This window comes from Phoenix dactylifera, chromosome 5 (assembly GCF_051530095.1).
Source record: "Phoenix dactylifera cultivar Ajwa chromosome 5, Ajwa_hap1_PhDact_Kaust_v1.1, whole genome shotgun sequence".
NCBI lineage: Eukaryota > Viridiplantae > Streptophyta > Magnoliopsida > Arecales > Arecaceae > Phoenix > Phoenix dactylifera.
Genome location: NC_143194.1, coordinates 39,750,819 through 39,765,003, shown reverse-complemented (window position 1 = coordinate 39,765,003; position 14,185 = coordinate 39,750,819). Strand labels below are relative to the sequence as shown.

The window sequence follows — 14,185 nt, the reverse complement described above, 5'->3', positions numbered from 1 at the left end:
AATCCCAGCAGATTTTTTGCAGGAAAATCCTTGTCAGGGGCAAGGACTTCCCTTAATCTTGTTGACGAGGCAGGGAGCGAGCACATTTAGAGCCCTCCCGGTACCATTGGGTCTTGGACTCGCTTTGCAATGGAACACAGATTGTACATATTTACCCAACAATTATGGTTGCATTAGTATACATACACGAAGCCATCAGTCAAAGCATCACGCAAAGCAAGAAGCGCTCAGGTTCCAACAGCTGGTAAAGCAATTCAAAGCTCCAGAGAGTTGACTGATCTGAAACTGAATTTATGGTGTATGTTGACACATAGTTTCAACTTAATGCACCTGAAATTTTATTTGATGGGCTGAAATGCCGCATCTTGCATCTTGCCTCCTACAACAGAGGTTATAAAAAGCTCAAGTATTGTATTTTCTCTAGCCAAGGTCATCAGCCTTGCATTCTTTAATCCTCTCAAAATTTGTATACCATCTGTTCTGTGTACCCAACTTCCTTGAGTAGACCAGTTAGCTGCAAATCAACACGAAAGATTTAGAACACTGGAACTAAATACAATGATTGCAGCTAAGAATGGTGAAGCTCATACAACGCAAGCAGCATTTCAATCATATTTCGTATTATATAGAATGAGGTCTTTTTCTGCTCTTCAAGCAGGTTGCAAGAGCAATTTCATAGCTGATAGCATGCACATATGTACTTGTTTTAGTTTAGTGAATGACAGTATCTCTCAAGCTTAAAAGAGTTAAAAAAAAGTGGTTTGCTTCTAGTTTCCCTCTGTTTTAGTACTTTCAAATTCTCACATTTGTTATCCCAGGTCAAAAATAAGAAAAGATCAACAAACACAATGGATGCTCCATACCTCGCCTTGTGATCTGTCTTTTGCCTTGTCTCCAGATATGTGTTTCATCATTCCTGGGGGACCACAGACCTGTATAAATCCAAAAATGCATGTCATCAATACAGCTAATTTGGTTAAGTAAAATTAACGTCTTTGAAAGATACAAACAGTCGAGGGCACTTATTAATTATTGTTATTCACTAGGTTAATTCTTTAATAAGATTACACTTTTCCAGATTTGTCTTGATTAAGTACCTTTGCCCACCACTCCTTAATTATGAGTTTCATGATTATCACCTCGTTTCTCTCAGTTATGTCCATGAAATCATTTTCATGCAAGCAAATATATTGAACTTATGATATCAGAAATGCGGAACTGCTTGAAAAGATACAGGGCATTCATTTAACCGCTTCAAGCAGCAAAGTTTCTGAATTCTTTAATATGTTGGTGCATACAGAATGTAATACATTTATGACAACTCACAAGTATAAGACTGTCTTCTGCAGGACCAGGCAAGCCTTTCGCAATCATGTCCTTTGATATATACCCAGCACCTCCAATCCAGTTACTAGATGGCTTGTCCACAGTATAAAATACCTGTTGTTAAAAAGAAAAACCAAGAAAGAAAGAAAGAAATTGAGTTTGTTTATAATTGATTCAAGAACCCCAATTTTGGGTCTTTCTACTAAAAGAACGAGTCTCATAGAAGCTACCTTAAAATTTGGATAGCTAACAGAGAGTCTGTCAAGCTCCCTTTTTAACAAAATATCATCTGGTGATATGTTAGCATACAGCAATGATACCTGAATGAGCAAGGGGTCACCATACAGATTTAGATATCATATTGGTAAAGTATCGCATTGTCCATTTCACATGGAACATTAATGTCAGACTTGTTGCAATGATACATTCATATTATTGCGATTAGTGCCAGTTTTGAGTAAAGGAAAAGGGCAGTGGATGGTTAGCAGAGTGTCATTTTTTAGCAAAATATCATCCAATGAAATGTTAGCGCAGAGCAATGATATCTGAATGAAGAAGGGGTTACCATATACATTTAGATTATCATATTGGTAATGTTTCACATTGTTCACTTCCCATAGTAGAATGTTAATGTTAGATTAGGTGCAAAGTTACATCCATATTATTGTGATTGGTACCAGTTTTGAGTTAAAGAAAAGGCAAGCAAGCTGACTAGCATTGAGGCTCATCATAGAAACTTTGGAGGAGGGCTTGAACTGGAATTTTAAAAGGCTAAAAACAGATTTTACTGGCAACCAATATTTAGCAAAATATTAGTGCGGCACAAACTGATTCAGAAAAGAGTAGGGGCTCAGTGCCAGAAAGCAGCTAAACAGTGTCATCTCAACAGAGATTATGAAAGAATCTTTCAGCATTTGATGCACTTATCTACAATATCCGCACAGTTAATTATATAATTTCAGATGTCTTAGTAATTTATCTGTTAATTTTGATTATATAGGAACTGTCCTACCAGAAATCATGCTGTCATTATCATCACCAGTCCAAGAACACCATTTCAAAATCATCTTCCTATAAGAATAAATTATGGCTTAAAAAAATGGCATGGAAGGCTTTTAATATACAGTTTTGGCTTCATATTAAGAGAGGAAAAAGGAAGAAAGGTAGAAACATGCGCAGAAGTGGTTGAACCAATGATGAAAACAGCTCACATAAACAACAGGTGGGAGTCTCATAATTCTAGCCAAGATAATCAAGCATACCTGAGTGTTGTCATCAGGATTCTTCAGAATAGCCTTGATAACCTGCAGCATTGGTGTGATACCTGTGCCTCCTGCAATCTGAGAAACCAGTACACTATAATCTTTATTACTTAAATCTTTGAAGCAATGATTGCTATGTGGTGCATCACCCTATATCCAGGCAAAGCTAGCATTTAAAAAGTGTCCCAGCTCAATCAAGAGTATGAAGTTGCTTGCCCAATGAGGGGTATGAAGTAGTATGTTAGCAGGTCCACCTTCTTTTGCATTGTGCAATTCCTCAAGCATCTCGTCATAATTATACTTAAGTGGCATAGTTAAAAGGAAGTCATGAGCATCTTAAATGATTAGAGCAAATATTATTATGGTATGAGGAAAAATTCTTTCCATACAATAATCAATTTGAAAAGGAGAAGTTGGATATCATATTTAGCACAAGTGAAAATATTTTCTTACAGCATGAGGAGAGCTCGCAATTGCACATAGAACTATAAAATAATCTAGCATAGGTTCCAGCAATCATCACTTATTATTTACCATGCCAATTTTCTTCTTCATATTTGGGCTATATCTGAGCTTTTCAATTGGCCTGGCAGTCAAAAGTAAGTGTTCAGCAAAAATAAAAAAAGAACAACTCCTGATGTAAGAATAGTTTTCATAATTCATCTGACAACTTACCCTTTGACTTCAACAACATCACCTGGCTTTAAACTTGCGAGATGCTGGCTCATCTTCCCATCAGGATAAACCTGCATAAAGAAACATGACAACAAACCCCAAGAATGGTCATAGAAAGACAATTCGACAATTTCATAGTTAAAAAAGTAATAGTTTAAAATTTAAATGAAGGAAAAAGACAACAAACGGCTAAAAATTTGGCATAACCAACATCATAGACTTGTGCCGTCACACCTTAATTAAAAGATCAAAATAGCCTTTTGAATCTGGGTCTGATATAGGCGTATACCTGAAAAAAAAACAATCAGGTGGCTTAACAAATATATACATGTAACATTTCACAACCATTATAGGAGATATAGATTCTCATAAAACCTAAATGCATATTACAGCCCTTCAATATCTCAAAGAAAGTGAAGCTTTTTAATGGATGATGGGTTGTACTGTTGTAGCCAGACTGATGGGTTGTACTGTTGTAGTCAGACTGGAAAAGAAAGGGCACTCAGATACTAGACATTAATAGGACAAGGACTGATTTAGTCCAAGAGATCCCTACTTAAATTTATGGACCACACTAAAAGCTATGGCCTCTAAAGCACGTTTCTTAAAGTGTTTCCCCCTTAATACGCATCTTAAGGATGCTGCTCTCAGATACAATTCAAACAGAAACAGCAACACTTCAACTCTATTAGTTGACAAATAAACCTTTTCTCGTCTTCAAAGAAAGATATATAAATAAATAGAAGAGGGCCCAGAACTCCTTTCTTTAAGGATAATCACTTGGATCAACATTGATTGTCTTGATCAGATTGTGGAGCAAAGTTTGACAAAAACTTACTGGAGCTAGACAAAATTAGTTATATATTTGATGAGCCAAACAACAGGGCAGACAGCTAAATCTCCACCGAAACTAAGAAAAAGGACAACAAGAACTTTATGTTTGGCATTTCAAAAATATCAGTTTCTTTATTGATGTAATACAAGGTAGGATATCGGTAAATGCCTGACAAATCCCTCCCAGTGGTTAAGCCACATTTTTTAGCAACCAGTTTAAATACACCACTATGCTATGCTCCAATTCTATAGGTGTAGCTGTATATATATAACTGTTTTGTTTTGAATCATTTTAATTAGGCACATGAAACCTCAAACACTAAAAATTCAGACTGTGTAATCTTGTACCAAACACACATACACACACACACACTCCTAAGTCAATATGCTTAGGTAAAAACTAAAAAGTGAGACTGGCAGGTCCAGGTAACTTAACATTCACTAAAATCCAGACCATGCCCCATTTTAATCTGATCTTCAGGATGTGATAATGAGAATACTAACATTCACTAAATTTTGTTATGAGAACCTAGAACTACACATTAACAAGCTCAACCTGGTAAAGCCCCATATTCTACACATGTACATGTTCCTAGTCAAGAATGTCATGTTTCATTCCTATCTTTTTGTAATTCGGAGCATAAGAAAGAGAAAAATAACAAAATATAAATTACATTTATCCAAAGACAATATCTGCCCAAAGGCTTTGAAACCACACAGATACTGATGCCATGACCCAAGTTGATTATACAACCGCATCTTGTGAATACCATCATAATTTACAATGGATGAGCAAGCATGAATATGGTCTAATATAAAGGCTTACGGGCGAATAACATATTTTCTTCTCCCTTCTGATTCCTCTGCAATCGGCGCCCTGCAATTAGCATGGTTATTGAAGAAAGTCAGCAAGTACACATTAAAAATATTAAAATCAAAGATGTTAAAGTCATCTTACTTCATTAAATTATTTACTCATATAAAACTTGGGATGAATGAGAACAGACATATGCTGCATTATACATAGAAACATACATAGAAAAAGGTTTCACGACACAGACATATGCATGCATTATACATTAAAAACATACATAGAAAAAGGTTTCACGACAAATAAAAGCAAACAGTAAACAATCTCACTAGCACCTGCTCCTTGATCTCACCAGTCTCCCTTTCTTTAAAGTTCATCTTTAAATAAATACACACCTCCCTCTTCATGTATTAATAGTTCACTAGTATGTTTCCTTGATCTCTGGAAGCTACCTCAATATTCATGGATCACCAAGTGTGTAATACAATGTATTGTCTCATTCAACTAAACCAATTTAATTAGTAGCGGCCACTAAGAGAGATATAGATCACTTCTGTAAAATTCTCAAGATACACCTAATAATCATTCAGGTATGAAAAAACGAACTTGATAAGCATGATAATACCTTGTAAGAATACATGAAGCAATATCAAGCCCCAACTTGGCAGCAGGATCAAATGAGAACCTGTAAGTTTTTAGCAAAAGTACTCCAATTATTCCTTGCCTAGTAATCAATGTGAGATTCAAGCAAATAAGACTACTGATATGGAGAAAATCATGTGCATTCCCTCACAATTTGGGGACGAACACACAGCAAAATCATTCTGAGACATGTTTGCTAGTCCACATTCCAGCTATATGAGCTGAAAAGAAAAATTCTGGACAAACACATCCCATGCATGTGCAAAAACTACTGGCTATATCATAAGAATGTGGAACTCAAAAATGAGATCACAAATTAATCCAACTCAAGTGTCTATTTTCAAAATTGAAATTTGAAGAATTATGATGACAGGCCATACAGCTAAGGCCTCAGGAACTTTCATGATCACGACACAAACTTGCCAAGAAAAAAACATTTTGAAAAAAATTATAAGGATCACAAACCAAGTACTAAAACCCTCCACGGCCATCCTGAATGATAAAAACAGGAATAAGTAAAAAGCATCAAATAGTAATACCTGAATAACTGAGTGTTGTGGCTGACCCTTGCAGTCTCTTGCAGCTTAAATTCCAACCATTTTTCTGGGTCAAGTGCTGAAAATGAAAAAAAAAAAAAAAATTCCAACCATTTGTAGATCAATAGGGTTAGCCTTACTCATATATTATATTCAATGTTGTCGAGCCAAAATTGGTCCTGAAAGACGATCCTATTTGGCTTTGTCCCCAGCGTTTTTTGGATTTATCACACATGCAGACGAAAACAGTTCAAACACCACTTCTTCTTTCAATTTTTTATTTCAAAAAACTGAGTCCAGATGATCATAGGAAAAGTGTTCACTTATAGGAGAGATGTTCAGATTCAGACTGTTCAGATTTCTGTTAATAAGAAAAATGGAAGTTGGAGCTCACCAACTTTGCCAGCAGGGTCTTCGCTTTTCGGTTCAAGCTGGGCCTGCTGCAAAATTAAACAATAAAATCATTGCATATGTAATTCGTAACAGATAACAATATGAATTATAATCTAACAGCACTCTAGAAAGAGTATCAGAAACTGCAGCATCAACTGTGCAAAAAAACTGCAGGGCACGAAGAATTCAATATACGAAGACATGTAAAAGTAAATCAAATTGTGAGCATATGGCAATATAAATACTGGTTGAAGCAGGGTGTGCATGTGCTTAAAATATGAACAAAATCTAATTTCCATAAGAACTTACTCATGCTACCCCCACTTGTAGAGATGCAAAATATATATAGGAAGACTAGAGAGGCAAACTGAAGCCATTAAATTTAAAATGAATTTACATCCAACAACATATAAAGACAATAAGGACAGGATGGCAGTGTTGCATGGACATTGGATGAGAATAATATTTGCAGATGTCCATGAGTCTGGTGCAGGAAAAATACAAAAAGAAAGAAAAAAAAATGACTTGTCAGTAAAAAATATATCCATCAAGCAAATTTAATTATCATTTGTCAAACAATTAAGTTTTCCAACTATCTTGGAAACTCTTCTCGATCTGCTATCATCTGTACCGTCTAAATTTTAAATCGTGAGTTTCCAAGATTTTAACTTTCTATTTTGAAGACATGCCATACCATCCTTTTATAACAATAACACAAAAGTCTTACGCCACAAGAAAACTAAAAGAGACACCAAGACCAACGATATCTGCATCCCATCACAAACTTCATCACAGATTCGAACAGGAGAAAACGAGTCAATTTTGAATTACATGAGGAACGATAAAAAAACCTAATAAAGAATCCTCCATTCTTGATACCCCAAATTCCCATCGAAAAGAGGAAAATTTTCGGCCATGGGAAACTCAACAAGAAGAAACAAAAGCGACAACATGTAAAAAGTAAAAGAAATAGATGAAAACAGGAGTGATCCAATGATATGACGAGGAATTCAAGAAGAGAAAATTGCCCGTGAGAAATATCTGTGAAGGACAGTTTTTTATCAAAGGCCGATCTTTTATAAAAACCCAGATGAGATTCCTGCAGCAAGAAATTTACCACGGTGGGAGAAGAGCAGAAACAGTAGACGGCGATGCCGCTGGAGATGGCCGCGGCCGCCCCGAAGGGAAGCCGGCGGCCGCTGGATTTCCAGTTGGGCTCCTCTTTCAACGCATTCCCGAGTCCGAGAGCACTAACCCTCGATAGTCTTCTCAGTAGATGCGCCATCACCGCCGCCGCCGCCGAGAAAGAAAACCAGAGACTTCCACCGCTGCGCAAGAGAGAAAAAGGAGGGGAGGGGGCGGCGTGAGTGAGTACAAGTAAAATAGCGAACAAATAACAGATCTCCCGAACTTCTTGGCTGGCGCCGTGGCGCGTGCCTGTCGCGGCACCTGTTCATCGACACTGTGGGACCCACGTACGTGCGCTTTGGATTATGCCTGCGTGTCACTATTTTATGTGTGGGATATTATGCTTTGCTGTTTTTCTTCCAACATCCGATCTTTGCATGTGAAGCTGCGGTCTTCCCCCGGAGGCGCAGCAAGATGAGTTGTGGGGTTCATCGACGCCCTCCGTCAGACTCAATCAACATAGAAGAGAAATCTGAACAGAAATCTGCTTGATGTTTTTGAATCTTATTCGGGATCGAAGAAGGAATACTATAAGAATGCATCAATTCCTTTGTTATTCCAGGAATAACCACATGCATAACACTAGTATTTCTCGTTATAAGGACTACAAGTGAGCTTTTATAATATGCGATACTGATATAATTAACATTGAAATAAAATTAACCAAACAGCCTTGTCTTTTAGGGGCGTAATTCCAGGATAAAATTATCTGATCAGTTACTTTTATAATTCCACTGTATCTGATCAGGACTGCTGGCAAAGCTTAATTGCAACAAATCTTGCAGCTAACCTGCTTATTATATCAGCATTTAGCATGCCCTTTGGAATTAAGAAGTTGTTGAATCATCAGGTTACAGCAAAGAGTGGACGGAATGGTTTCTGAACCCCTAAATTCGACCAATTGCCGAAAAAATGCTCACAACCTGTCAGTTCCAGAGCAGGGATGCAGCGACAATCTGAAGACCATGTACCCTATATTCCTACTTGAACACAATCTGAAATAGGAAAAGATCATTTGGGAGCAAGGATCATACCATGACACGAAGCTGATGGAATGTAGAACAAGGGAGCTATGCTGGCCTTGTTGGTTAACATCAGAAAGAAGACAAATCACTTTACTGCTTTGGCAGCTGCAAGATAGGCTGCGAAAAATTGTCAAATTCCAAGCAAGATCTTAACATAATATACAATTTATGAAACCAATTGCCAGCATTCCTTCATGCATTGCCTCAGCGTGCATCAACATATTTGCACAAATCTAAAGAAACTGTGAGCACACACCACAGCTCTTCCTGCATGATCCATAGTAGTCTGGAGTGCCTAACATGAAGACTGGATTCTTCTGGCACTCCCCAGTGGCAGCCCAGTGGGGACAATTGTCATCCTCATCTGTACACTCATCACCGGGCAAAAATAAAGGCTTCCTTGGGTTGAAGGTTCTCGTATGGATCCATTTCGTGGCGGTCCATTTCTCTCCTTCATGCACAGCACAACCACCATGAAGGCTACTTTGATCGGCTGTGGCATCAGGATGAAGATTGAAAAGGAGAAGAGCATCGCCTTTGACAGGTTTTACTGCATAACCCTCAGTCGCACAGCTAGACCATGTCTCATCCTTCACTTGCACATCTTTTAACTGCAGATTGCAGTGATTAAAGCATTGGATTAGATTCATAGGTTTATATCCACCCAAAGTCCACAAAAATAAATTATCTAACCACACTCAATTTGCTTGTAGCTATGAAACACCGAGTAGCATCAGCATCTATAAAATAATCATCAACAGCCTTTAATTCAAATAACCCATGGCCAAGAGTTGCGCTAGGGATAGATACTCGACAATTGATCCATCTCACATTGCTGTAACAAGGATGGTAAAAAGAGAAAATTACATACATGAATCAGTTTTCTCACCTCTGACACGGGAAAAATTGTCTCACCACCCTGAGTAGCATTAGACAAGTACATCAGAATAGTTGCGATACGGTGCCCACCATATGTCAGTTTGGATTTATCTTGGTAGTAGTCCACATGTGGTTGATAACTTTCATTGATCCCATAATGCAAAATCTGAATGTCCTCTCCATTTTCTGAACACCACGTGACTATGAATTAATACAAGAACTTAAGAGCAGAAAGAACTAGAAGATGAATGAGGCTTACAGTGATACCTTTTGGAAGAAAGGTCCATGTTGATATTCTTTCCTCAATCTTTGAGACAATTGCATCCTGAATAGCCGGACAACTTATATAAAAATAGTGAATTGAATGAAAATGACTACTAAATAATTTGCCACATTTTTCTGATTTTGTTGGCTGTACCCATGCCCAGCGTGTGTAAGCTGCCGTTGCACCAAAAAATAAAAAAATAAAAAATAAAAAATAATAATTTGCCACATGACTCAATGAATAGCTATATATTGCAGACCACAGTACCAAATATAGAATGAGAGATCGGGTGAATGCAAGCCCTGTGAGACACTGTGGTGATTGGTGCTAGTAATTTATATATGGGCCAAGGGAATCACAGATGATATTGGGAGGGGAAAGTACTCCTAACATACCATATTCAGATACAGGAAAGAACCTAACAGATGCTGCTTGGATCATTACTCTTAAGGATGTATGTTGCAACACTGCAACTACTCCATTGACTATATAGAGTTTAGAAAACAAATTAGGGTCCAATAAGAATGCAACTATCCCCAACATGATTTTTTAAGGCAAGCAAAAGCCCCAAATATTCAAACTTTTCAATCATCAGGAAGCGGTCAACCAAAAAAAAAAGAAGAGGATTGACACTCGACTCACTTGAGCCCTGGACAAGAACATCCCAGTGCATGTACAGTCACTGCTCGGTATAATATGTCCTGTGTCATTGTCAGCCACCATTAATTTCTCTAGCTTACCATTTGCCTGCACTCACAAAAAAAAGGATATGAGGTGCATTGTGGCACAATGAAAAAGTGAAAGAGAAGGAAATTACCAGAGAAATCAGGTGATCGGACTCTTCATCAGAAAGAAAACCTTCATATAAGAAGACCCTAACATAAGGAAGAAATGTCAAGTGGTTAACAAACAAAAGATGACTAAGACATTTTTTTTAATTGAGAATTCATACTACTTTATGTCTCAAATGTCATGTATTCCCATAAACAGTGCTAATGAATGAAAGTGGCCATGAAAGAAAGTTTCAAAAAAAATCACTAAACATGTTAGATTAAGCATGAGATGACTCGGCACCTCTAATTTCAACTGACCTTGGATGCCATGATATTTGGACTGCTTTTGAGGGGTCAAATCCAGTGGATAAAGTTGAAATATTTGGATGCAAATGATGCTCGTGTTTTGCCGCCTTAATTCCCAATTCCACCCTGCAATAGCACAATAACTGAAGCTAACATCTTAAGCGAATGAATTAGACAACTTAGTGCATTGAGATGTGTGTCAAATTCCCATAAATAAGCATAAACAAGAAGTATTACTCCTTTTTTTTGGGTACATACAAGGAGTATTACTTTATCAAATTGTATATGGCTATATGAGTCCTGCTTTGCCGGTGGTTCACTTCCAGGGCCAAATCAATGCAAACTAACCAAAACTCAGGGAATATGTAAGTGAGAGCAATACATTTAACAGCCTCTGAATAGAGCAATAGAAAGCAACCAAAAAAATAGAACAATCATTATGAATCAGTACTTCCAAAAAATAATGCACGTATTCATTTTCTTATTGGTAAGACAACTTTTGGTAACTCATGATACTGCAATTCAAGTACATTAACTCATATATATTCAGAATGAATGTAGTTTTTCTTCAGAGACATGAACAGCATAGTAGTCAAGCAATTACAGCCAATATAGAGAACAGAATCTTACCATCATATTGTCCCTTTTACCTTAATTAGAGGTGTTAATTATCTAAGAAAACAAGAGAAATAAGTGTGCCAGGTAACAAGGGACATCCCAGCATATATGAGGTCCCTAGTTTCTGATAGAAGAATAGACCACAAAGCTCATTACCACCCCAGTTTGAACACTAGAATCATTGTTGATCTAAAATTGTAACTTTTAAAGTTAAAGATTGCATACAAGGCTGTGATGGTCCTGATGGACTTTTCATTGGCTAGATAAGCAAGTCAAGGAACCCAAGCAAGGCCCGCCGTACCGTTACTAGTCGGCGTACCGGTAGCGGGCGGTATCGGTACGGTACTGGTCATGTACTGGTCCCATTGAATGGCCGAGTTTTGGGGTTCCACATATTGGCCCCGTGCCGGTCCCGTACCGATCCCGTACCGGCCCGTATCGGTCTCGTACCGGTCACGTACCAGTTCTCCAATGATAAGCACCCGGTACCGGATTCCATGTTGATCCGATACCGGTTCAGGGCGGTACCGGTACGCACCAGCCGGTACGGCAGACCTTGACCCCAAGCCCAACGATAAACCTGGTAAAGATCATGGAAAAACATATTACAGTTGGAACCCCAAGCCCAACGATAAACCTGATAGACCTTGACTTATCTCCCGTTGTCTGCACTTGCATCCTATTTTCAATTTGTTATCTTTTCATCATGCTTGCATTATAATGATAACCAATGTACTTGCCTTCTTCCGTAAATTTAGGGTTGCATCTACAGATCATGCCTTCAATTCATTCTTGTAAGGCGTGTCTTGACCGATCATTTATTAACTTAAGTAATGGAGTCCCATGTAGGACTCTCTTTCATAAATAGCCCATAAAAATTCCACACAATAAAAACATTTTAGATTTTTCAAAAAGAAACCTACAGGACAAGCCATTCCTAAAATTTCAACCAGGTCAAATAACTTAGTAGCCTTTTTCAAGAGGCAAAGAGTGTGACTGGTCCCATCAATCTGTTCCTACAGAGTCGTGCTGAACAATTACATGAAAAAGATTAGGAAACAACTTGCCTCAAGACATGTAAGAAAAAATATGATTGAATTAATGATGAAATGGAAATGAAAGGTTTCAACGTAGATTAATAATGCATGCCAACTGCAAAAATTGAGGCAAAAGTCGCATCAGCTTGGTGGTTATGCAAGCATATTGCAGATATGAGAACAGTGATAGGGTTACAAGCAAACTAGCCAAACACATAGTTTCAGCATAGAGCTTGCCATCTACCTGGGGGCAAGAAAAAACCTCCCAAAGTGCATGATTGCAGTTATCAAGAGCCATTTATAATCAATGGGAAAGGAGCAAAATTGGCCCTACATGATGTTTCTACACTTCTACAGAGACATCAAAAATCTCATTTCAGTTCTGGAGGCTTAGTTTATCATAAGTCTGAAATTAAGCCTTTAGATCATAAAGGTTCTAATTTTATGTCTTAGCAGGGAAATGAAGTTTCATATAAATAGGTTCAAAAACTAGTTTAAATATTTAAAGGCACACCTATTGAAAACCTTCATCGGTAAAGACCAATAGTTTCTCCCTCTCCACATCACCGGACCAATTCGTTTCAAGATTTGATCTTTAATGGAAATCAACAAGAATTCAGAAACTTACATAACTCCAATCAATAAAGAAACCCACATCATCAATGATCAGGAAATGCTTTATTCCAAAATCAAAACTCTTCCCACAATCATTCTCCTACGGGATTTGATTTCATCAGTATCCGATTGAAGAAGAAAAACAAAACCAAGAAATTCATATTTATATTCAGACGAACTGAAATCTTCATATTTCTGCATTGATCACAAAGATTCCAATCATATAACTCAGCAGGAAAATTTAGTTTGTAAAAATACTAGACAACGACTCCACAAAATCCCTATGCCACCGCTGTCAAAAGTCGTCAACGGTAATTACCAAGTAATCCTTCTCTCTACACATTGCCGGAACGATCCCTTCCAAGATTTGATCTTTAAGGGAATTCAACAACAAGTACTAACCGACTCATCTCAAAGCAATCATTGTAGAAAACTAGAGCAGCCCCTCCCGTCAGATTCTTTTTACATCAAATTGACCGAAAACCGCATCACCAGCGACCAAGAATGCATGAGTCCCCATCATAAATCATCCTTCACCCATGGGATTCCATCAAGAACCGAAATGTACCAGTTGTTCAATCGAGATCAGGCAGAGGAACAGAAAATAAAGGAACCAATTGGGGACTACAGAACCATAAACCCTAAGTAAGAGATAGAGTGGGGATCTTGAAGACTTACTTCCGAGAGGAGCACATGTGCGAGGAACCGGAGAAGACCAAGAAGAGAAGAAAGAAGGGAAGAAGAGATGCCATCCAAATGCTGGATTTCTAAGCCGTTAGCTCCTCCCCTTTCGCGTGTCTTCTCTTCAATATTTTTTGGCTCCTTGTTTATTAATGAGCTATTCTCGGTGCTTACCATTTATCATTAGAGGGTACCACGCATCTGATGACGAGTACCCTGACCCACGCAGGAGCATGCGGAAAGTCGGCACACCGAACGGCCGACTTTAGCTTTTTCACTTGCATTTATTACTCTTTCAAGCTAATGCTCGTTTTCGTGC

General features: G+C 37.9%; 2 protein-coding genes across 3 annotated transcripts; both read right to left on the bottom strand.

Annotated features, from left to right (window-relative positions):
• Positions 1–245: 245 nt before the first annotated feature.
• On the bottom strand, positions 246–8,710 carry LOC103708772 (FAD/NAD(P)-binding oxidoreductase). The gene is made up of 13 exons (XM_088722878.2): positions 7,597–8,710; positions 6,481–6,526; positions 6,090–6,165; positions 5,534–5,593; positions 4,924–4,974; positions 3,498–3,552; positions 3,264–3,334; positions 3,123–3,174; positions 2,589–2,666; positions 1,557–1,646; positions 1,327–1,440; positions 864–932; positions 246–514 (listed from the first exon to the last, which is right to left on the bottom strand). Exons 1-13 carry the CDS (start codon positions 7,762–7,764, stop codon positions 458–460), a joined length of 987 nt encoding a protein of 328 aa, XP_088579004.1. The 5' UTR covers positions 7,765–8,710; the 3' UTR covers positions 246–457.
• A 45-nt stretch (positions 8,711–8,755) lies between these two features.
• LOC103708773 (putative prolyl 4-hydroxylase 7) lies at positions 8,756–14,030 on the bottom strand. Of its 2 annotated transcripts, none has more exons than XM_088722876.2 (7): positions 13,864–14,030; positions 10,928–11,058; positions 10,654–10,711; positions 10,479–10,583; positions 9,839–9,896; positions 9,582–9,757; positions 8,756–9,303 (listed from the first exon to the last, which is right to left on the bottom strand). In XM_088722876.2, the coding sequence occupies exons 4-7, from the start codon at positions 10,557–10,559 to the stop codon at positions 8,926–8,928; spliced, it is 693 nt and encodes a 230-aa protein (XP_088579002.2). In that variant the 5' UTR covers positions 10,560–10,583; positions 10,654–10,711; positions 10,928–11,058; positions 13,864–14,030; the 3' UTR covers positions 8,756–8,925. The 2 variants fall into 2 exon arrangements, with proteins under 2 accessions (XP_088579002.2, XP_088579003.2); XM_088722877.2 differs by having other exon boundaries at positions 10,928–11,041; positions 13,864–14,020.
• Positions 14,031–14,185: the final 155 nt, after the last annotated feature.

What these genes read in the sequence shown, in the direction of transcription:
- LOC103708773 (XM_088722877.2), bottom strand. Translation starts at nt 13,937, where the DNA reads ATGGCATCTCTTCTTCCCTTCTTTCTTCTCTTCTTGGTCTTCTCCGGT. An exon ending in CCGATCACCTGATTTCTCTG is followed by an intron (nt 10,584 to 10,653) that starts GTAATTTCCTTC and finishes TTGTGAGTGCAG; the next exon opens with GCAAATGGTAAGCTAGAGAA. An exon ending in CAATTTTTCCCGTGTCAGAG is followed by an intron (nt 9,304 to 9,581) that starts GTGAGAAAACTG and finishes TGCAATCTGCAG; the next exon opens with TTAAAAGATGTGCAAGTGAA.
- LOC103708772 (XM_088722878.2), bottom strand. Translation starts at nt 7,764, where the DNA reads ATGGCGCATCTACTGAGAAGACTATCGAGGGTTAGTGCTCTCGGACTC. An exon ending in ATTTTGATCTTTTAATTAAG is followed by an intron (nt 3,335 to 3,497) that starts GTGTGACGGCAC and finishes TTCTTTATGCAG; the next exon opens with GTTTATCCTGATGGGAAGAT. An exon ending in ATCCTGATGACAACACTCAG is followed by an intron (nt 1,647 to 2,588) that starts GTATGCTTGATT and finishes TTGCTCATTCAG; the next exon opens with GTATCATTGCTGTATGCTAA.